This window comes from Hydra viridissima, unplaced genomic scaffold, assembly GCF_058129835.1.
Source record: "Hydra viridissima isolate aposymbiotic clone 2 unplaced genomic scaffold, HvirCarnegie_v1 scaffold_11, whole genome shotgun sequence".
In the NCBI taxonomy this organism is placed as follows: domain Eukaryota; kingdom Metazoa; phylum Cnidaria; class Hydrozoa; order Anthoathecata; family Hydridae; genus Hydra; species Hydra viridissima.
The window spans coordinates 8775199-8799125 of record NW_028324310.1 but is presented as its reverse complement, the minus strand read 5'-3'; the positions used below and the strand labels follow the sequence as shown (position 1 = coordinate 8799125).

The window sequence follows — 23927 nt, the reverse complement described above, 5'->3', positions numbered from 1 at the left end:
CAGTATCGAGTCCAAGAGCTTTATTAGATTTTTAGAAACTAGGCTTAAAGATGATTTGCCACATTATACTAAGCGAAACAAAAGCATTTCAGTACATTTCCAGATAATGGTTTTTCTTCATTTTATTGGCACAAATGTTTTTTTTCATGTTTTCAGAGACTGTCATGGAATCTCTACCAACACAGTTTATCGTATTATACACAGTGTAGGAGAAGCTATTTTCAATGTTAGTGTATTAAATTAATAAAACTATTGAAAGTATATATATATATATACTTTAAACTACTAATAGTGCTAGTGATATACAATAAGGGTAATAATAATGGTAATAATAATTAGCACTATTAGTAGTTTACTTTACATTAGTTTATAGCTATTTGTATATAAACTTGAATGTAAAATCTTTTTTAGAAATATATGATTGATTAATTACATACTTATATTATGTTAATATATACTATATATTACATACTTATACTATAACATTTGTAAATATATATATATATATATATATATATATATATATATATATATATATATATATATATATATATATATATATATATATATATATATATATATATATATATATATATATATATATATATATATACATATGTATACATATATATAAAATATAATGTAACTATACATATTTTTATTTAAATAGTTTGCTAATTAAAACAAACTAAGCTTCCCAAGAAGAACCTCTTTTTTTTCTCTGATCTTTATTGCTAGTAACATTTTAAGTTCTTTAGACAACATTTTATTTTGTTGTGTATTTGTGTATTATTTTGTTGTGTATTTGTGTATTATATGGCATATTTATCGACTATTTATACTTTTCTTTAGTCAAACACTATGACAAATTTGTTTAACCAAAATTACTATCGAAAACCTACATAAATAAGTTTGGAATTTTAAATTCATGCATGCATTGTTAACGAAGCACAACAAGGAACTGAATAATCGATTAAATGCAGATTTTAAGTAATTAGTTAATTATGAAGTTACCAAAATCCTTTTCAGTTTTATCTATAAAATATCTACATAAAAACACAAACAAAGAATGTTCAATGATTTTGAAGAGCTAACGTTGTTCCAACAATGGCCGCTAAAAATCACGAAGAAAATATCTAAAATTGAGATCAAAAATCTATCTGAAGTTTTTTTTCAAAAAATTTTTTTATCTGAAAAGGCGATTCCCTGGTTCGTTTATGGTATTGGATTTAATAGCAAAGTTTTTATCTTAAAAACGGAACTTTTTGAATGTTTATAGCAATGAACTTTTTTTTTCTTCTCTTTTTACGGTAAAAACTTCGTGTTTTACGGAAAAAACTTCGTTTTTTATGTTTATAGCATTGGCCCCAGCTCTAATAACAATGTTGATTTTTAAATATATTTGATTTTTTTTTGTTTGTTGGGCCATTTTCTTAAATTTTCGGAAATAATTTTGAATGATGCTGTCATCTTAAGTGTTGTTTTTTTAATATTTATGGAAGACATTTTTTTACCGATTTTTTCCTCCTTTAAAAGTGGCGTGTTTCTACACGAAAACTTAATCAACTTAAGCAAAGTTTAGTTTTTTTACGCGAAGAAACTATCAGTAATTAAAATTATGCAAAAAAAATAATAATATTAATAAATTAGGCTATGAAATTTATGAAAGTGCTGTTCAAAACAGTTTGTGTGTCTTGTTTTAACCAAAAAGGGGCTACTTGCACCAGCTAAGAAAGTGGTGAAAAGCAACCTCAGACTATATATTTTTAAGCATTTTATGGTTTTAAATCTTGCTAACAGATAAAAATTGTTTTTAAGGATGGTAAGCTATTATAAGAGGAAGATAGGAGCTCGTAGTTACATAAATTATTCAACTGAAACACTAAAATTATGTTTGGATTTAATAAAAAATGGAGCGTATAGCTGTTAAACAATTTAATATACCAAAAAAGACAATAATTAATAAGTTAAACCAAAAACATTTAATGAGACCAGGTAAACAGCTTATATTTTCAAGATTTGAAGAATAGTCGTTTGTTTCATATATTCAAGCTATGAGTGGTTTTGGTTTTTCATTGACTCAGTTGGATTTGAGATTTACAGTGAGCTGCTACTTAAACAAAGTAAATAGAAAAGCTAAACAGTTTTCAAATAATGTTCCTGGCAAAGATTGGGTAAAATCTTTTTTAACACGATACCCCAGACTAAAAGAATGTTTTGCTGCAAAGATCAAATGCTGCAGAGCTGCAGTAACTGAGAAAACAATACGAGCATATACTGAAAATTTGAAGGAGATTGTGAAAAACTTACCTGCAGAAAATATATGGAACCTATATGAAACTAATTTAACTAATAATCCTGGAAAAAGAGTGAAATGTCATCGTGGCATTAAGTATCCATAGAAAGTTTGTAATTTTTCAAAGTCCATCACTTCCTTAATGATGTGTGATAGTGCAGCTGGTGAATTGCTTCCACCATTTGTTTTGTGTAAAGCCACTAAAATTTTGAATACATGGATAGAAGGAGGGCCAAAATATTGTCGCTTTCAAAGTACTAAATCAGGTTGGTTTGATTTTTTTGCTTTAAATAATTGGTTTGAAAGTCTTATGTTGCCAAAACTAAAAAAGTTAATTGTTCTCATTGCTGACAACGCATCTACTCACCTTAATGTTATTATATTTCAAAAGTGCAGAGAAGAAAATATTTCATTTGTATGTTTGCCTCCTAACAGTACACATCTTACACAACTCTTAGATATTGCTTTTTTTAGGCCAATGAAAATGGCACGGAGAAAAGTTTTGTTAGAGTGGAAAGGAACTCCAGAAGGTTTATGTTTTGGTGTCTTACCTAAGCAGTACTTTCCGTGGCTACTAAAACAAGTCCTTGATTTTCTAGAACCAAATATTAAAAAAAAATCTTCAAAGTGGTTTTCAAAAGTGTGGAATTTACCCTTGTGATGTGCAACCACTGCTTGATAGAATTTCTAATAAAAAAATTGAGGCGTCAGCCATTAGTTCGTCTTTTTTGGATGCTCTCAAATTGACAAGTATTTCAATTGTGACAAAACCAAAGTTAGCAAAAAAGAAATTAGTTACATACCAGCAGGAAAAAGTCTTTCTCATTTAGAGTTACTTGATATTGAACTAGATTCAAACAAATCGATTCCAAATTGAAAAGAAAGAAAGTGTAAGAGAAAAATTCAAAAACCATTTGATGGTTCCAGTAAAACAGAATCATTAGCAACCCACCTTCTTGATAACCATTTATTTTATGACTTGGTGAAACCAATTAACAAGCAGATTCATGCATTTGTAATTGTAATAAATTGTAAAAATAAATATTTTCCTGGAATCATAAAATGTTTTAACGAGAATGGAGCAACAGTAAGTATAATGGTAAAATCTTCATATAATTAGAAATGGCATCTGAAAAAAAAAGATTTTTTTTATACGTGGGATACAATAATTGGAGGAGTAAGCCCTCCTAAAATTTTGAGATTTAATAAATTTTTTTTTGAACTAAATTAACTTTCAGGGCTTTTTTTTTTTTTTAGAGTTTAAAGACCATATTTTTAAACACATAAAATATTTTAATTATTTAAAGTAGCGTTTTATAAAATTGTTGAACTTAACTTTATACTTTAATCAACTTTTTCTGCAATATATATTTTTTGTTAACTTAAAAAACATATTTTTTTAAATTGGTGCAAAGTAACCCTCTTATTGGGGATACTTTGCACCAATTTTAAAACCTCACTCATGCATATTAAATCTTAAATTTTTTAAATTTTCTTTGTAAAGTTGTTATAACAACATTTTAGAACTTGAAAAATCAATTTATTTTATAAAGCAAACTTTTTATTAAGCTTAAATTTAACTTCAGTGAAATAACCATAAAGAATGGAGTAAAGTTGCCCTGATTGACGGTAACAACTTACCACCTAAAAGACCTTCAACATTTTGATTTTTATTTATCTTATATATATATAAAAGATAAATAAAAACAAAATCAAAATGTTGTGATAGCAGTTGAATATATATATATATATATATATATATATATATATATATATATATATATATATATAAACATATATATATATAAACATATATATATATATATATATATATATGTTTGGTAATAATCTTTTGTACTGGGTCTACTATAGAAAAAGTTAGTGACTTTTCCACCTTTTTCATAGATTTTTCTGGAAAAAAAAAAGGAACCCGTTGATTTGGTTGAAGATGTTGCTCTTGTTTTAATGTCTGAAATTTTTGTTTTAATTCTTTCAATCTCTTTATGACACGGATTGTCTGATGTTGCAATAGAAGATTTACTAAAACTATTATGCCTGTTAAAATCAGGCTTTCCCTATTCTTCTATTTATTTTTATAAAAAGCAATTAAGCAGTATTCATGAGCAAGTTCAAGTTCATATGTATTGCCTAGACTGTCAGTATTATCTTGGGGAAGTGGAAACAGGGGAATATCCTTTGTATGATAAAAAAAAAAAAGTGTGGTACAAGAATCTTATTTCCTATATTGTGGTCTAGAAAATCAATTGAGAAATATACTAGAGCCTTGAAATGTACGTTTCATAGACAAAAATTGAGCTAATTATTACAAGTCAGATATCATAGATGGAGATGCATACAAAAAACTGCCTCTGCTTCCCAATATTACTTTAACTTTTAATATTGATGGTTCTCCTTAGTACAACTCTTCAACAAGATCAATTTATCCCATTTTGGCATCAATCAATGAACTTATCCCTTTTGACAGGAAAAAAAAAATTATTTGTGCATGAATTTGGTTAGGTAATGACAAACCAATTGCTACTACTTTTTTGAAGCCATTTGTAGCAGAAGCAAATTCATTATGGAATATTGGATTTACTTGGGGCAATTATCAGCATACACACTGTCTAACTACTATTTTTACTACTGATACTATAGCCCTTCCAATTTTTACAAATACTAAACAATTCAATGGATATTATGGATGTGACTTTTACTATGGTGAGCAACACGATGGAGTGTGGGCAACACGATGGAGTGTATGTATATAGACATTAATTTTCAACATCGTTCAAAAGGTTTACATATGATAGATTGTATAAATGCTGTTGCAGCAGGTTTTCCTGTTAATGGGGTAAAAGGTACTTCAATTCTTATGGATATTCCATGCTTTGATATAAACAATAACACTATTCCTGACAACATGCACAATGTCTTGTTAGGAGTCACTAAACATTTTGTGTCATTATGGATTGATAATCATGGTGCTAATTATTCTCTTTCAGTTCAAAGTATATGTAATATCAGTAACAGTTGGAAAAATATCAATCTACCAAATAATTGTGGTCATGACACTTGTTTTTTAACGGAAAAGAAGTCATGGAAAGCTTCCAAATGGCAGAATTTTCTGTTTTTTGGTTGGTCTTTAGTAAAAAATAGTATACCTGCACAAATTTTTCACATTGGATAAAATTTGTCACTGCTATAATGCTTCTTGTATCTGATTCAATTCATCAAGGAATGGTGGATGATGCAAACACTTTGTTGAATGAATTTTTATCAGATGTGGAATCGTTATATGTAAAAAAAAATTTTCTCTTAAATATACATCTACTTCATCACTTAAGTAATTTGTTTTATTGCAGTACCTTACTTCTGTTTTATTTCTTTTTTGGCTGGTATAAACAGAAAATTCATTTAATTTTCCCATTTGTCTGTGGGAAAGTTTATATTATCAGTACTTTAATATTTTTGTTATTGCAACAGAAAGTCAATGTGTTTGACTTCCTTGCTTTTGACTGGTATAAATTAAATGACTTCCTTATTTTTGACTTGCATAAATTAAATGTAAGAAATTTAAAAAAAAGCAACTACAGAGGACAATAAAAATAAGAGGATTACTATAAAAAGAAGATTTTCTTTTTTTATAAATTTGTTATATCATTTATTATTTTTTAGTTTTTTTTACTTTTTGAAAAAGCAAAGAAAAGACTTAAATTAAAATGAATTTTGAATATTCTATTTACAATTTTGTTGCTGATAATTCTATTGAGGTATTATTTTAATTTTTCTTTTTTGATAAAATGGAAAAGTTTAATAGAGTAAAGGTATAAAATCTCTTTAAAAATAAATACTTATTATTAGTTAACTAATTTCATTTTGGTTGGTCGAACTTTATTTTAAATAATTAAGATGAATTGAACAATCAAGCGAACACCCTTGTAAAAGTTGTTCCACCATTACCAAATCAGAGAACTTTAAGTGTGTAGTTATGAAGAACATTTTTAAAAACTGTTTATGAATGTTAAATACTTTTTAAAATATTTCATTCTAATTTATCAACTTATTTTAGAAATATGATGGTAAAAGTTGTGCAAAAGCTAAACGATTGTGTGTTGAAGAAAACATTGAAGTTATTAAAAACATTGTATATTTATTGCATATTATAAGTACTTCTAATTTTAACTATGGGTTTGCGGTAAATACTTTTTAATTTAATAGTAAACTTTGTTAAATTCAGCATTCCTTTATGTTCTTATTTTACACTGCAGATAAAGTTGCTTTAGAAATTAAACTTGATATGTATGTATGTATGTATGTATGTATGTATGTATGTATGTATGTATGTATGTATGTATGTATGTATGTATGTATGTATGTATGTATGTATTTAAAACCTAGTGAGTACGCATTGAATGTTTTGATCATTTTGTTTGTTCTAATTCTGTTGTTCGGGGTTTTTCTTTTTTTAGCAGTTTTTGTTTTGTTTTTCGCTTTCTCAAATTAATCGTTGTTTTAATTTAAATCAAAATTCGTTTGTTATTTTAGTTTAAGGAAAATTAATTTTAAAATTTTTTTACATCTTGTTTGGTTTTAATTGTTATAATTAAGTGTTTTTAAGATTGCTTTTAAAAATTAAAAAAAGTTGCCGAGAAGTAACTGTCTATTTTATGGTCATTTGGGGCATACTTAATGTACTTACTGATAAAGTTTTTCAGGAAAAAATAAAAATCCGCACAAAATAAAATTTTTATTGATGAAAAAGTTTATTTTTTTAAATGTGAAAAGGTTCAACAAACGCACATAACAATAATAGCTATTGATCCCATTGTTTTAACATGTAAAGATAAAATAAAACGTTGTTGTAAAGACTAACAGAAGAGTTTATTAAAAATACCAAAGAAATACTTTTTATTTTTTTTAATTATATTTTTAATTTATGATAAATAAAAACTTGTTTCGGAGTTTACATTAAAGAGGTTTTAAAAAAATGCTTAAAATTTTAAAACTAATCAAAGTTGCCAAAAATATACTTACATAGTGTTCGGCTAATTGCGTCTGGTGCTTGACGTAAAGGAACTGCCAAAATTCCGTGGCATTGGCCTGGGGCAGTGATTGAATGTGCCAATCAAAAAAATATCTGTTGAGTTCTGAATAGGGGCTATAATTGAGTAAAGAAAGCATTTAGTTGGTTGGGTATTAACAATAAACCTTTCACTAAACTAAAGCCATTTTATCAAACAATCATTCAACAAATTTTGCTTAGATGCCATTTACTTCAATTATAGCACAGTTTATGATATCTTTGATTTTACAATCAAAAGTGTTGTTAAAAAAATGATACCTAGCATAAAAGGTATAGCTTGTTTGAATGTTGTTATACGTGCGACATTGGCAACAATAATCATGAGATAAAAGTAAATGCATGTCTTAAATAATGGGATAATTTGAAAAGCAATAAACGGTAAATTTCGTCATATATATGTAATATATAGTATGATAAAATAAATTAGGTCTCTGACAACCAACTGACAGTCATAGTAAAAGTTTAAGGCTCACATAAAATTGTTATGGGTAATTCCGTATTTTACTCTAGTATTCTGTGCAAGTTTGATTCCGCATTTACTACTAATCATGGCCGAGCAAATATCAGAAAAAAGGCAGTTGACTTTATTAGCCTCAGCTTTCAACCAGTACGTGCCTTTTATGCCCTAAAGCAAAATAAAAATGTTGTTGATTGCAAAACACTACTTTTTTTTTTTGACTGGTCTTTCAAAAGTATATACATTTTTATTGGTTATGGTATTTATTTAACATATACTTTTATTGTAAAACCATAAAATTACCTGTGGCAAATGGATTTCAGCTCTATGTTTCTGACTACTGGAACCTTCAATTCGACAACTAACACCACCTGCACAATTAGCTCCGCAAAGTGGGCACTGAGCAGTACAGCCAATTCTTTGTTCTTCTAAGGCATTCAGAGGTTTCAAAACAAACCAGTCTAATATTTTTTCAATAATTTCAGGCTGTAAAAAAAACATATATATACTAAATAAAAAGCATATACTAAACGTCATTTAACTTTTAAAACGTATTAGTAGATTAATACAGGAAAATTTTTTTAGCGCCAGAAAAGTAAGAACTGTTTCTCGTAAATTTTTAGACGTTGAATCAGAAAATCATATTCACTTTACTTGACTAGTTCTAGTTTTTCGTATCGCAATAAGCCAGTTATGCAATATTCCTATTTTTCTCTCTTGATGGCAAGGCCTAAAGTTGTCTTTAAGCTTTGCTATCAATTGAGAAAAATATATTCATAAATATATACACATACATAGATGCATACATAGCTGCTTTCACAGATATATACACAGCGGCGAATAAGGTGCCACTTGATAAAATCTATTCCTTCCTCTCCACAGTAAGTTAGGGCTTATAAAACAGCTTCTGAAAGCTTTCAATAAAGAGAGTGATTGTTTTCAGTTAATTTGAAAAGTGTTTCCAGGTTTATGCAATGAGACGATAAAAGATAACATTATTGATGAACCCCTAGTTCGACAGTTAGTTAAAGATGTCATTTTCTGTCCATCATTGATCGATATTAAAGTAATTGCGAGGTCTTCATTTTAAATTGTATAAAAACCTTTCTGGGTAACCGGAATGCTGATATCTATGAATGACTTGTGAGAAACGTTGAAACATGAAAAATGTAAGAATAGTTGGAATAAACATGAAAATCAAAGTACTTTTCCTTCACAATCATTTAGATTGTTTTATTGAATATCTGATTGATATCATTGATAAACAAGGCAAAATATTTGACTAGGACATCAAAGTTATAGAGGAAAGGTACCAAAGAAAAATGGAATATCAAAATAATAATAGATTACTGTTATAAACTTAAAGAGCCACCCACCTGCTTCCCAATATTCAAAAAAATCTCGAAAACGAAAGTTTTTAACATAGAATTTGGCTTTTACTATACTTTTATTTTTACGTTGGAAGTAATTTTCCTTTACTAAATACCTTTTTATCCTATTACTTAAAAAAAAAACTATAGACATTTCTAACATTCTTGGCACCAAGACATTTTCTTATAAACTTTCATAAAAGAAACAAGTAGCAACTTTAAAAGATTAGTTTTATATACATAGAAACATTTACAAACACGAAAGATTTTGTCCAGTTTCACAATCAATTGCCTGAAGATAAGTGCAGAGCTGAATACTTTTATTGTTTGTATAACCAAGTAGCATCAACTGGAAATCGTTTTAATTAACAAAAACACGCTGCTTATAAACCTCAATGGAAATTTTTTGTAAAATTCATTCATATTCAAAATAAAAAGAAGAGCTATCTTTTATTTTTACATAGCACTATCTAGTATGATAGTAAGATCAGTATCATACAACTTGTTATTGATGGTATGATCAGTATACTGTGTTCCAAACTACTTCTTTTTGCTTGTATTAAAGCAAACTTTAAGTTTAACTTAGTTTATCTAATATCTTAGTTTATCTTAGTTATCTATTAAACTCTAACTTAGTTTATCAAATAAATTTTCTAAATAATCAAAAATAGTGTTGACTTACATCTGCTAAATCAACGTTATTTTGTTCTACAGCAGTTTGAACGACACAATCAAAGATCTGCGGTTCAAAGGAGCTTTCACATATCCGGAGAACAACCTGATCAGATATATATGAGAAATCCTGGATATTCTGTAGTTCAATAGCTACATCCTCAAAAGATTGCTGTTAAAATAAAACGATCTCTGTAATAATATATTCAAATAAAAACAAATATCTTTCATATAAAAAAGTTAGGGATTAGGATTGCATCATATTTTTATGAATTGCGAAGTTTAAGAGAACAAAGTTAACGGTATCATTCTTCATGTTGTTAGAGAATAATCCAGTTAAAAATTGGAGTTTCGCATATTAAGTTGAAAAAACTAGTTAAATAGCTAATATTTTTTTAAGTAATGGTGAGCCTATAACAATGTGACACGTTTATGTTTAGTCTATATTTACCCGATATATCATTCCACGTAACTTTAGTTTTTTATCAACTATCGCCCACCAGGCTCTTAAATCCCTCTTAGTGTGACTTGCATCTGCAGCTACGGACTTCAAAACATCGCTGATTGAAGTAATGAGAGATTTAACTTTGTCAGTAATAGATGCAAGGAGAAAGTTATCTAATCTGCAGTAGAATGTTACCTAGTAACAAATAAAACAAACTTTAAGTTTTTCCCCTATGTACCGAATTAGCCTCAAACATTTAATTTCAATATTTTATACTATTATTGTCTTCCAATTACAGTAATCTCGCAACAGTCATAACAGTAGTATAACAGTTAAAAATGAAACTATATTTGAGTAACATATAATACTCGTGCGAAATTAATGCGATATTGGCGCGATGTTATCCCGATATGTGGTATCTTGGCTAACCTTGACATTCATATTTTTACGAATGAGTTAGTTTCTCTGATATAAATAAAGCCATTTTTTAAATTTAGTTCAGCTTTTTTTTCTATTTATAGAAGCACTTTTTTTTCTTTTTATAAAAGCACTTTTTTTAAATAACAACTTATGTTTTACGTAGAAGTGAAACATCATGAGAGGAAGTGGATTTAACTTATTTGAAACAGAGCGTATTTTATTGAAAGCTGCAAAAGCTGTATGTCAGAAAAGCTGCATGTTACAAAAGCTGTATGTCACAAAAGCTGTATGTCACAAAAGCTGTATGTCACAAAAGCTGTATGTCACAAAAGCTGTATGTCACAAAAGCTGTATGTCACAAAAGCTGTATGTCACAAAAGCTGTATGTCACAAAAGCTGTATGTCACAAAAGCTGTATGTCACATAAGTATTATAGTCTCATTAATACATATCTATTAATGAAATATGTATGCCCTGTAATCTAAGTGTTTCTCATTTGAAGATTATTTATCATTTGCTATTTTTCAAAATATAGAATAGAAAAAAGCTAAAAAAGATATATAGTTTAAAAAAAAGGTACTAATTTTGAAAACTGCAAACGAATATAACATAAGTAACTTAATAGAGTAACTTAATACATAACCAGAAGTTAATATCATTTTTTTAATGCAAAAGTTATAAAGAATTTAATTTATGTTTAAGAAAAAATTTTAATAAGATTTTATTGCTTAAACTTCAAAATGATCTTAAAAAAGATTTCATTGATTCAATTCTCAAATGGGTGTTAAAAGCTTTAAGCACCTTCCGACTCTTTCTGTTACATATGTGGTAAGAAACATTGACGTATTAGTATCAGGTTCACTTGAATGATGAATTTTCATAACCTACATACAGTGAGGTGTTATTTTGTTATGTATTAGTTTTCGTTTGCTTATTGAATACTAACATCAGGGAGTGTTCATAGTTTGTTTTTATCTTAACTTCAGTTTAGGCATGTTCAAACCTGCTTATGCTGATTCACTAATCGCCATCAGGTATACAATGAAAAACATTTTATTCAACACTGCATGCAACTTATTTCAAAAAAAAAGACTTGCAGTATAAATGATAATAAGCAAATATTGAACATTCTCACCACCCAAATATCATACATTTTTGGTAATGAATCGATTAAAAAATCTTTATACATTGCGTAAAATATTAGTGGAAATGGCACAGAACCAAGTGATAAAATGTGTGTTGCACAGTGTTGTTTTAAATTAATTTTGTTATTGACTCAGAAGTTTAATGTATTAATTTGAAGATTGTTGAATAAAGTTGATGCAATTGCCCCAGTTTCATATAAAGAATTTTTTATATGTAGATGACATTTCAAATAAAATTTTCTAAAATCTTAAGCGCCCATTGGCAACTGCCGCAACTGGGATATAACTCTTTTAATGAAAAATAATAAGTGTGAAAAACATGAACACTTGTTACAATGCTATCCAATAACTATTTTAGAAAAAAATACAAACACTTACCTGCTCTTTAATCCAAGATTTCACATAACTTTTGTAGTCTTGAATATAGGACAGTAGCTTGCTAAAAGGTGCATGTAGAAGTTCTTTAAGAAGGTAAAACATCATGACACTCTTCTGGCTGAACAAATCTTTACTTATCATGGCTTCAAACACTGTAGATCCAACTGTCAGTTTAACTTGTTCGGTAATTATCGGACAGAGAATGTTGCTAATAAACCTTGTTCCAGCTCTAGTATCGTTGTCTGCAATCTGGCATTCAATTTCAAATTCTCTATACAGCTCTGCTTTTTTGCTTTGTAAATATGAAGATATGGAGTTGTTTTGAATTTGTTCTATATACAGTGTCGTTATTTTTTTCACAGAACATCCAAATATTTTGATGAGAAAATCAATTTTGAAATTCTTGCCGAAGTCAATACAAGAATCAAATGGCAACTTAAGTGATCTCGCAGCTGAGTGCATTATTTCGGCGATAATAGCAGTATAGCTGAAGTGAGATGTTGATTTTTTTTTGGATTCATTGATGATATATTGTGTTTTCTTGATAATGGCATTCTTTTTCTCCTCCGCCTCCATCAGGCTTGCATAATCATTTTTAAGGAAAGTTATTTTCGCTAGCCAGTCATTGGCAATTAAGTCCTCCGTTTTCAGTTTCATTTCCAGAAGCGATAGGAGCTCTTCTTTCTCATCTTCGATGTCAGTAAAACACTTGTTTATACGATTGCGTAGCTCTGCATCATTTCTCGGATTCAATAGGCTTAACTTTTCAACAAGGAGGTTTAAAGAGTCATACCAAATGTTGCGAAATATATTTTCTGGATGCATAATTGATTCGTTATCTTCAGCATGAGCCTGCTGAATCCAAACGTTGAACACATTTTTAAAAGACTTCTTGCACAAGTCTTCTTCGATTACATTAGAGGCAAGGGTTTCGTTACTCCTACTAGCCTTTAGTTCTCCTGCAACTTCTCTGGCTTTTAGTCGGCACTTTGTTTTGAACTGTTCTCTTTTCATAGGTGCAGTTTTTTCGTTTCTGCAAATCGCAACAATTTTCTCTTTGGTTAACATTTTCTCTGTTTCAAGCCATGAAACAACTTTTTTCTTCATGTCAAAAGAAAATGCTGACAAATAAGCTGCAGCATTTCGGAGTCGTTCATCTGAAGTATGTGCGCTCTTAGTTGATCAACAACTTTTTCCTGCCAGACATCAACTTTTGGAAGTATCAGTTGATCTACTTTTTTCGAATATTTTCTGAATCCTTCGACTTCATCCGTTAATTCGCCACGTAGACACTCTTCGTTCAACTGATATGACGCTTCAAAGAAACTTTTTCTCAACTGGTTGAGCTCTTTATCATAAAGCAATTGTAGTTCTCCATAAACCTCAACAGCTTGACTGTTTTTAAAATCAAATATGAAGTTTTCTTGCTTTATAGCTTCCCACACGTCAGATAGCCGATTCACAAACTCGGTCAACGGCTGACTTCTCAACCGTTGACCGTGATCGCGCAGTAGTCCGACGCAAATGGAGTTTTTTAGATTTTGCACAACTTCGCCGTATCTCGATTCAGGTGGGCTCATATTCCCTTGCCAAAGAGCTGGTAGAAACTCGGGAATGACCAAATGATCAACATGTTCTTGAACCATTGGAAAGACGGAAGAAACACCGCTGAAGATGTTTGTTTTCCCTTCGTTCCGTGCTATTTTAAATATCGTGGTATTAAGTTCGTCAAGAACCTTTCCGACGCCTAACCTGTTTTTTTCTTCTGCCGTGACATCTGAAACCCCTGCAAATATCATGTGGAAATAGGACTTTATCTTTACTTCTTTCATTCTTATACAGGCGTGGGCAGTAATTTGTATTATGTCAGACATTTCTTTGCTAAATGTTTGTCCCCAGAAGTTGATAAAAGTTGCGATTGCAAGACAAGCAACAAGAGTTGCAATTTCGTTATCGTGTCTAAAAGAGCCCGACAGTTCGGGAGACCTTAGGCCTTCAGAGTCCATTATAACGAAGTAATCGCAGTTCATCTTTTGTCGCAGATTCCTGGAAACTGGAAGCAACTGAACAAAAACACCCTTTGTGCATCTTCCAGAAGAAACAGCAAACTTCGATCCGAACATTGTGTTGAGAAGAGTGGATTTTCCGCTGCCCTGAATACCCAAAATAGACAATACAAACACGTTGATATTTCTTCCGAGGACTTTCTTAACTTCAGAGAACACTTTTTTCAACCAAACGAGGGGAACGTGAGAAGCGTCACCATCCATGATTTCGAATGGGTACCCCATGATAAAGAGATTAGCCATTAGCGTGGGAAGGAATGAAACAGCCTTTTCTTGACCTTTAAACTCGTGACTTTCATAGATTTGGCTGAATTCTCTGAATACATGTTCGATTCCGAACGATGCTGAGTTAAAATGTTCTGATAAACTCTTGGTGGTATTCCTTTCTTTATCAATTAATGATTGGATATATTTTAGCTCAACATTTTTATCGTCGTTTGTTTTCACTGACTCCAGCTGCTTTACCAACTTAGACAGTTCCTTTCTTGAGTTATTGTAATCTCGAAGTATTGCTGGCAAATGTTTATCAGATTCTTCATTAAGATTCAATTGACACCAATCGATGAAATAGCGCTGTGTTGTATTGTTAAAGTTGCACAACTGCTCCAAGAAGAAGTTGATTTCATCGCTTTTACCCAAGTTAAATTGTTCATTTCTAAGTATTTTTTTCTGATCTCTCAGATGACTGCTATACATTTGCGGATTTTGATCACCAATAAGTTGATGTCGCGATTCTTCTTTGTCAAGCTTTCCCCACTGCTGCCAAATACTTCCTTGTAAAGGCACAACTTTCTGTTTTAAGCCGCCGACATCATGCGATTTCAGTTTTTGAACAAACTCATCAGCTGCTTTTTTCTCTAACTGGCAGTCTTCATTCATTTCGTCAATCTCCATTCCCAAAGAGAGAGCGTGTTTGGCGTGATCTTCTAAGCTCGAGAGCTTCTGTAAACAAAAGGAAATGCATTTTAACATCGTTTCAGACAACTCCTTGTGGTTCATGTTTAGAGCGTACAAATACGTTTTGTTGCCCATGGTTTTAGGAACATTGTCTTGAGACAAGTTTATTAGAACAATAGCGCTGTCTGTGGATTTCAGCAACTCGATTTCGTTTCTTTGCAGTTCTGTGTTGTCCATTAAAACCACAACCGTTGAAGAAACTTGCAACAAGAACTGGAACTGACTTTTGTATTCTCTGACATCTCCTCTCAGGTTGTAAATGCAATTAATGTCTTTGAAATGCTCTCTTGGTCCTCCCATAGGACAATACCAGCATGATTCAATGCATCCTCGGTTTAGGTGACTCTGAATCAACGTCTCGGTGAAGAAAATAGGAATGATCAGGCCATCCTTGAACAACGGAAAGGAGCGAGTTTGCAAGCTTTGACTTTGAAATACGTATGTTGCCCATTCTGCAAAATGAGATTGTTCCCATTTTTTGTTTTGCAATAAACTTGTCGTATGCTTGTTCCTCTTAGCCTGGTACGCATTTTACCCACTTTTTCTTAACAGCCCGTGTTGCCCACAAATGAAACAGAAGTTTGTTTTCTCGCAAACTTATTATGGGAACTGCCAGCTGACATGATGCCATTTTGTCATACACATCTTGTAGCAAAAAGTCGTCACAAACTGAAATAACTTTTTGAACGAGATCTGCATTACTCGTTTCCTTCTCTGACTTTTTTGGCTCAACTGTTTTTTTCAACGCGTTTGAAAAAAAGTCATCTTCATCTTCGCAATCGCGGAAGGTTTCCTTAGTGTTTTCAGACAGTTTTGTGCTCTCTTGGTTTCTGCAACGATAATCTAATGACAAAAGCTGTTTCAAAAATGTTAAATGTTTTTCTGTATCAGTTTTGTCAGCCGTTTGAGATTGATAAAGGTCAACAGAAAACACGTCTTCTCTGCAGAGCTTTCTTTCGTTTCTTCTTCCAAACACATCGTTTGCACTCACAATCGGGCAGTCTAATTCTTTTTTAGGCTTCTCCAAACTAACGCCTATCGTTTCATGGAAAACTTCTTTTACTGCAGCATTTTCTGCTTTTGATGGAAGTGTTGGGCATGGTTCTTCTTTTCCATTTCTAAACATTCTGACCGATACAGGACTTAATTCTTAAGCGTTTGCGCATTGTGTTATTTCTTCAATAACAAAAAACCCAGTTTCTTCATTTCCACTACTCTTCATTGCAAGTTCTGTAAAGGACTTCGTAATCTGAATAGCCTCTGGAAAAGTAATTTCGTAGTGCAAACTTTTTGACGATTTCAAATTGCTGCACTTTCTTGAAGTCTCCATTTGGTTCAAAAACAGATTTTCAGAAAGTAAGCATTTGATTACTAAAACAAAAGTTAATGGCTTTAAATACCAAAATGTTCGTAGATTCAGCGTTTAGAGTGCTGAAAACAAAGGAAAAAAATGTTTCAGCTTTAAATACCAAAATGTTCGTAGATTCAGCGTTTAGAGTGCTGAAAACAAAGGAAAGAAACTTTAAAAAGTTGTTGGCTTTCTGGAGCCAAATTTCTAAGAAGTGCTGTGCGAAAGGAGAAGCATTCCTATCCATTACAGTCCTCGATTGACAATCCTCAGAAACATTTTCTCTGTTAGTATTACACAATTGCTGTTTAATTTGAATTTTGTATGAAGTCGCATTTGTATCTAAAAGCTGAATGAACTTTTCTAGTTCCGCTTTGGCATGTTGGAAAAGCTGTAAACATGGCAAGCAACACAAATCAATGACTTGTTGCTTAACTTCGGCAACACTATCTAGCTGTTTGATGCAGTTTTCTATTAAAGTAGAGCTGATATCCGAAGATTTTGAATCCGCGGAAGTTACATCTGTCAAAGGCATAATCCAAATGTAAGTTGCGGAGGTGGCTTCACACTTACCTTGGTAAAATTGAAGGATCAACATTTTAGCTTCCTGATATGACAAATGATTTTGTGATGTTTTCAGCTCTCCGTGAACCGTCCATATTACATTTTTCGTCATTTCTTTTTCTTTAATGGTGAGCAGTTCTGTATTATTGTTTGAGTCGTTCACAATTTTTTCGGCTAGATTTTTCAGCTCTTCCAAGGTAAATCGTTTATCTTGGTCCTCTTTTAGTTCTAGCGTTAGGTTAACAATTGCCCTTTTTCCGTATAGAGCTCCAACAACTACATGAGTAGCAAGATCTTTACTTAAAACAACTTGCTTATCAATAGCATAAACGGTTGTTAAGTGCTTTGGAAGACTTTCTGATTTCAAAGACCTTTCAAGAACTATGGCTACTTGAACATGCTTTTGTGATTGTTTTTCTTCGGTAAAAGATTTTCCAAAAACTTTCAAATCCGTCATGTCACATGTTATAAAAAACCTCATTCGTTCTGGAGTTTGCTTTATTTTAAACTTACGGTTCCATGACTCCGTTATCTCAACATCAATGCTGTTTGATGATACCTGATGAAATAGAGCATTGAAGGTTAAATAAAAACTAATGTTTGTGGAAATTACTGAGAAACATGATTTTATGTCGAGGTTTAAATGATGGCTAACTATATGTAACTAAGAAATATTAGAAAAGCGGGATGTTTTAGTACGATATGCTTGCTTTTTTGATGGTTTATGTAATCACAAAACACGGTCGTTATTCGCAAAAATTATCTGGTATGACTAAATAATGAATACAATAAACTTTTTGTGGAATTTCTTAAACTGATTTGAAAAAGCAGTAACTTACCGATTCTTCCGACTTGAGTGCATTTATAGTTTTTGGTTCCCAGAGCAAAACATCTGGCACAAGCCTCTCCTGCCTAGCATCATACAAGCACCCTAAGGAAAAGTGCAAGGGCTCAAAAACTGCAACCTATATTGAAAAATGAGTAGAGTGTTATTTTGCAGCAAATATTCGGTTGCTTTAATAAGTTATATTTTAATTGCAAACAACTTAAAAAGCTATTTTCCAAACAATTGTTTGGAAAATAACTTTTTAAGTTGTTTGCAATTCACATTAATTGGTTTTTTTATTGATTTATATTCATCTAAAAAGTGGTTTTTTAGAAGTAATAAACAACCTTGACAGGTGTTTTGGAGTTTGAATAAAGATTATCTGAAGTGGTGATATTTCTAAAAAAACAAGGGTTGGGGTCGTTACTTTTTAAAAATGCTTGAGTAAAAATCAAAAGTAAAAATTGTTGCTAAACCAAAATACTCTAGCAAAAGTAAAAAAGTTCAGTATGCTGAAAGTACTTTTTAGTTAATAGGACATAGGAGTAGTTGAAATTCAGTTTGTTGACACGTGGCGTAATCAAAATGACGACCTCCATTTATTTTGTTGTAGCTGATAAATCTGAATCTCATCAACCACATTTAAACATTGTTTTTGATTTGAAATTATATATATGAAATAATTATGAAAACAAAAGAAATATATTTTAAACGGTTGTCAATGCCAATAATTGTGGATATTGTGAAGAGGGAGAATTAGATTAAAAACAACGATCGGAAAAGACGAACACAAGATGACTCGTCTACTCTTCAAATAAATAAATGATAAAGCAAAAAGAATTAAACTAAAAACAGCAACTGAGAAAAGACGTACACACGTAGACTAATTCAACTTATCATTTCAATAAAGCGAAAAGAAGAAAAGTTAAAAACAACGACCAGGAAAAGACTTATACACGGCGATTCATCAATCTATCACGTAAGTAGACGATAAAACGGAAAAAAGAAAAGTTAAAAACAACTGAGAAAAGACGTAAACACGAAGACTCATCAACCTGCCATATAAACAAATGAAAAGATATCACAACAGGAAAACAAGCAAAAACTATAAAAGCTCAAAAAAAGGAAAGAGTCTAGCAGTTAGTAAGGAGAAGAGTCTTAAAGAGAAAAAAGCTTTTAAGAGATTTAAAGAGGATTTTAAAGAAGAGAAAGAATTCTGTGATAAGAAAAGTACTTTGATGAATAAGCAGTTTTATAATAATCAGTTAAATAAAAGAAGAAAAGAAGTAAAATATTAATATTGATTGTTGGAGAATAACCGAAAGGTTTAATTAAAGAGGAGATATTTGCAATAAAAAGAAGATATATAAGAGAGAGAAGTAATTGATATAAACAGTATTGAACACTGCAAGAAGCGTAAGAAAATATTATTTGTATTATATTAAAGTTATAAATATAAGAGTGCTATCATTAGACACTAACAGAACATTTGTTGAGTTTTATTATATAACTGAATATACTGAGGACGGCAAATAGAACTTTAACCCTTTTAGATTAAAACTTGCCCGTTTCTAACCAAACTATCCCAAAACGTTGCCCTTTCCTAACCAAGTACTCCCCACACCACTAACCTTGTTCCCAACCCCCACAAACCTTCCAAACAACTCTAAACCTTTCTTTATCGATAAATTAAATTATTAGTTGATAACAACAAAAAAAAAAAACGCCGCCCTCACAATACATGTATGATAAAAAGTTTATGTAAAATTGGGTAAATAGAGGAGTTGTATTTATGGAAAAAAGAGTTTTAAACGAAGTAGAGAAAAAACATCTTAATTTCTCTTTGTGTTTGGAGCGAGTAAACTTCACAAACAGCATCGCTGTATTTTTTCATAAACGCTTTCGATTAGTTTTCCAAACAGACAGTCAGTTCGCTCATTGATTTGTGCGTTTGTTTAGTTGCGTATTTGTGTGTTCAAAACACAGCCTCGAGTCTTGATGCATGATTGGAATCTAACTTCAAGCTGTACCGGTTTCAGTTTCGTGATACTTTGTGTATTATACGATTCATTCGAAACAATCAAGTTCAAGTACTTTCATACTTTTTTTATGACAGTAACTCGTTACAAAGAAAAAAAGCCTGAAAATTAACGAAAGTGAAAGTATTGCGTTGTACATGTAACTCGTTATTTTTAGAAGTACTGCAAAAAGTAACGAGGTATTGTAAATAAGTAAATGTACTTTGTTACACCCAGAAAAAAACAAGCTAGTTTCTAGTTCATAAGTAATTATGTCAACTCACAGTTGATTGAATTAAACAACCTATAAACCAGCTAGTTATTAACAGGTTTTATCTTGGAAAAACTGTTGCGGTGGCAATATACTTGGAATATAAATGATGCGTTTTTTTGAGGTTAAATAAATTTCACTGGGATTATTTTGGACAAAAAGTTACTAAAGTGTTTTCAAAAGCATTTTAGAATCCCTGTGAACAAGTTTTACGCAATCCTCTTAATCAATCCTCTTAAGCTTGTCATTTAAAGAGGTTTAGCAAAGTTATAACGCTAGTGCGAACTTAAAAACGTGTTACGAGACTAACTCTATGACTGGCTGATTTTTTTTTTCTTTGTAGTTTTTTTTTTTATAAAAATACTTTATTTTTAGAACCAAAAAAGATATCGTTGAACATTCAAAAAAAAATCTTTTTAATATTCAGCTAGTTAAGACATTCTCAGTTTTAATCAAAAAATGAACAAATAATGTATACAAAAAAAAACTTTGTTTATAGCTTAAACCAATAAAAAGAAAGTTCCAGCCACTAACTTTACTTGGAATAAAATTTGTTTGACTTTATGAGCTAAGATATTCTTTAAATGCTTATTGTTACTTATATAAGTTCTCAACTTATAAAAAAAAAAGAAGCAATCAGCAACAGCAATAAATTTGACAAGACATACCTGTAAAACATTTTTAAAACCCTCCATTTTACATAACTATCAACTCCTAACTTTTTAATATTAAAGATCTTTGCGAAAGCGACTTTGGAGTTTAAAAGTTTTTATTTAAAAGCACAGTAATCTGATCGTTATAAAAGCAGTTACATATTTACACTGATTAAACAAAGTTTTCTATTATTTTGTCTGGTGATGTTCAGTGTGAAATATGAAAAAGGTTTCCATTACACTGTATATCACCTTGTATTCATAAATAAATCAGCTGAAGCTTATCTTGGTTTCGCAAACCATAAATTGTATTTATTTCATTCTCTATTTTAAAGAAACTCATTATGATAAAATAAGGATCGTTTGAAAAATCCCTGGGAGAACCATTAGAATCAAACTATTGGCTTCACATCAGTGAATACAAACATTGAGCCTCTTGCTCTTTTTTGTTAAATATCTTTTTACAGGTCAAAGTTTGCTATTAGATTTTATTATTGGAATTTCCACAGAGTCTGTAAACGAATATTTTTATGAAGAAAAAATGAGATGCGTAGTTTATGCTACAAATCTTTTTCCACCACGTCATAATAATCAAGGAAGTTAGTCAGATTGAAATCATTAAAAGTTCGTGTTTTTTTTAAACATTAATCGTAATTATATCAATAATTATAATTTTTAAACAGTAGTTGTAATTATAGAGAAAAAAAATAGCCATCTGATTAAATAGGAAGTACTTTAATATGCTGTAAAACGCTGTCATTTACTTTGTTACTTGCTAGCTATAATTTATTAAATAAATTTATTGAAATGTATATTCACTAATATTTTAAAATAAATGTCTAAGTAAAAAGGATTGAACCGGGAAACGGTAACTAATTAATTGTGGGAAAACGGCAATACCAATCATAAGTAACAGACAATATAAGATGTCTTCATCAATAACACATCCTGGACCAGTTAATGTTGACGGCTGAAGTTACTGTCTGACATCTTCAAATTGTGTCTTTTAGACATTTTTTTGGAAGTTGAATTCAAACGCTTTTTGTTTAGTATTATAAGCTTAGAGAATGTGACCACAAACTCTCATTTTTTTTAGCTCATGCTAACTAGCTACGAAGTTAGCTCTTGGATTTGAGAAATAAAAACTTCAATTGATTGTACATGAAGACCATAGGGGTAAAAACAGACATATTTCTAATACTTTCATCGGATAAAGTATTTTTTACTGCTCTTTACTAGTGACAGGTGGTTTTTCAATTTGTTTGCTTGGTCAGATCAGTATTTAATAAGGGATGAACAAAAAAGTAGGACAACAAATAATGTTAAAATTTCTGGCAAAAATGTCAGGTTTTTCCCCTGTATTCTTTGCATACATACATTGGACTATTTTTAAAGAACATGCATAAGCTAAATTTAAAATATTATTTATGCTATTTGCAAAATACAGCGTTACACTGACACTCACCTAACATTTTAATGGTAATTGGTCATCCCAATAAAAGATATGTAAGAAGAAATTTGAAGAATATTATGTAAGACTAAGTTAAATTTTAAAAGTTTTTGGCTTTGTATTTTACTTTACATTTTATGTTCAAATCTAAAATTCCCCAAATCTAAGATTCCCCTAAACTAGCTCTTGGTCTGAAAATAAATATTCAATTGAGAAAGTATAAACCTCATCATTATGAAAAAGATATACAAGTCTAATATATGCTATTTGTAAAATAGAACAAGTGTAACAGAATTTACATTTTTTATCATACATTTAGTTACGATTTCTTTAGATTTTCTTTAGATATAATCTTTATTTTATATCTTTATATTACTTAGATATATATATATATAATCTTTAGATAATCTTTAGATTTTCTAGAATAGAAATTGACTATCAATTCAAATAAAACAATAAGATAGTAAAGAAACACGTTAACATTCATGGCATACATATAATTGTAAATTAGAAATAGTTTATGATCTCAAACTTATGACTCTTTCTTTTCGCAGCATCTTTAAGTGAAATACAGAAACAATTATAGTAAATAAAAATAATTCAAAGATGTAATAAAAAAAGTAACTAATATTAAAGATAATAAGTAATAACAATAATAAGTAATACAAAAAAGAATATAAAATACTAAAAATGGTAAAAAATAAGAACAATAAATGATGATGACAATAGTAAAAAGACTTAAAAGGTATGAATAAAAATAATAACAACAAAAATACTAAGAATTTAAAAGTATTTAAAATAATAAAAGCAATAAACATCAAAAATAATAAATGATAACAACAAAAAAAAGAAAGAATTTGATAATTAAATTGAGCAAATTGGAATTGCTGTGTTGTATTGTGGTTAAAAAAGTGAACTAATTTTAAAAAAGAAAACTGGAATTCTGTTAAAAATTAAGCATGTAGTAAAAGCTAATGTACACAAGACTATTTTTGATCAGACTCAAAAATAGTCTTGTGTACATTAGTCTTGTGTAGTTTTTTTTCTATTATTTTTCTGCAAAAGCAGAAAACATACTTTCTTTACTTTAAGACATAAATGGCACTCCATGAAAGTTTTAATGAAGTGGCATTTTATGCCTTAGAGTTTAGAAGGTATGTTTTCAGCAAAGCCCTTGTCAAGACTTTGAGCTAAAGAATTTGAAAAATTTCGCAAAAATTATATTCATAAAAATATGTCAAAATATGTCGAACATTATAATGTCGGCGGTCTAAGATATAAAATTAGGTCAAAATATGTCGGTATAAAGTATGTTTGACATTTTATATTGGCAGAAAAGGTCTGAAAATATATCGACAGATCTGCTGACATATTATGTCGTAACAAACCTGTTTTTAAGAAGTCTAAATTGCTCTTGTACCGACAGTGGAGGGGGGGGGGGGGCGATCGTTAAAGGAGAACAATCATATTACGTCTTTTGAATAAATGTTTTCCTCTTGGTTTGA

The 23927-nt window shown here is 30.2% G+C and overlaps 1 protein-coding gene and 1 pseudogene across 4 annotated transcripts in view; one reads left to right on the top strand and one right to left on the bottom strand.

Annotated features, from left to right (window-relative positions):
* LOC145190882 (interferon-induced very large GTPase 1-like) overlaps positions 1 to 21085 on the bottom strand; it is a 36578-nt pseudogene extending 15493 nt beyond the window's left edge. The window contains exons 1-11 of the transcript XR_016444758.1: positions 20988 to 21085; positions 18553 to 20170; positions 18378 to 18429; positions 18044 to 18169; positions 16665 to 17763; positions 12270 to 16441; positions 10333 to 10521; positions 9892 to 10053; positions 8143 to 8325; positions 7856 to 8007; positions 7334 to 7457 (exon numbers count right to left, since the gene is read on the bottom strand). The product of XR_016444758.1 is annotated as an interferon-induced very large GTPase 1-like (transcript). The remainder of the gene's footprint in view (positions 1 to 7333; positions 7458 to 7855; positions 8008 to 8142; positions 8326 to 9891; positions 10054 to 10332; positions 10522 to 12269; positions 16442 to 16664; positions 17764 to 18043; positions 18170 to 18377; positions 18430 to 18552; positions 20171 to 20987) is intronic.
* On the top strand, positions 4177 to 6784 carry LOC149882035 (uncharacterized). Of its 3 annotated transcripts, none has more exons than XM_090066413.1 (2): positions 4177 to 5157; positions 5302 to 6784. In XM_090066413.1, exons 1-2 carry the CDS (start codon positions 5049 to 5051, stop codon positions 5484 to 5486), a joined length of 294 nt encoding a protein of 97 aa, XP_089922539.1. In that variant the 5' UTR covers positions 4177 to 5048; the 3' UTR covers positions 5487 to 6784. The 3 variants fall into 3 exon arrangements, with proteins under 3 accessions (XP_089922539.1, XP_089922536.1, XP_089922538.1); XM_090066410.1 differs by having other exon boundaries at positions 4187 to 6277; positions 6369 to 6784; XM_090066412.1 differs by having other exon boundaries at positions 4188 to 5596; positions 6369 to 6784.
* Positions 21086 to 23927: the final 2842 nt, after the last annotated feature.

Coding starts and splice junctions, on each gene's coding strand:
- LOC149882035 (XM_090066410.1), top strand. CDS start 5,049: ATGGAGTGTATGTATATAGACATTAATTTTCAACATCGTTCAAAAGGT.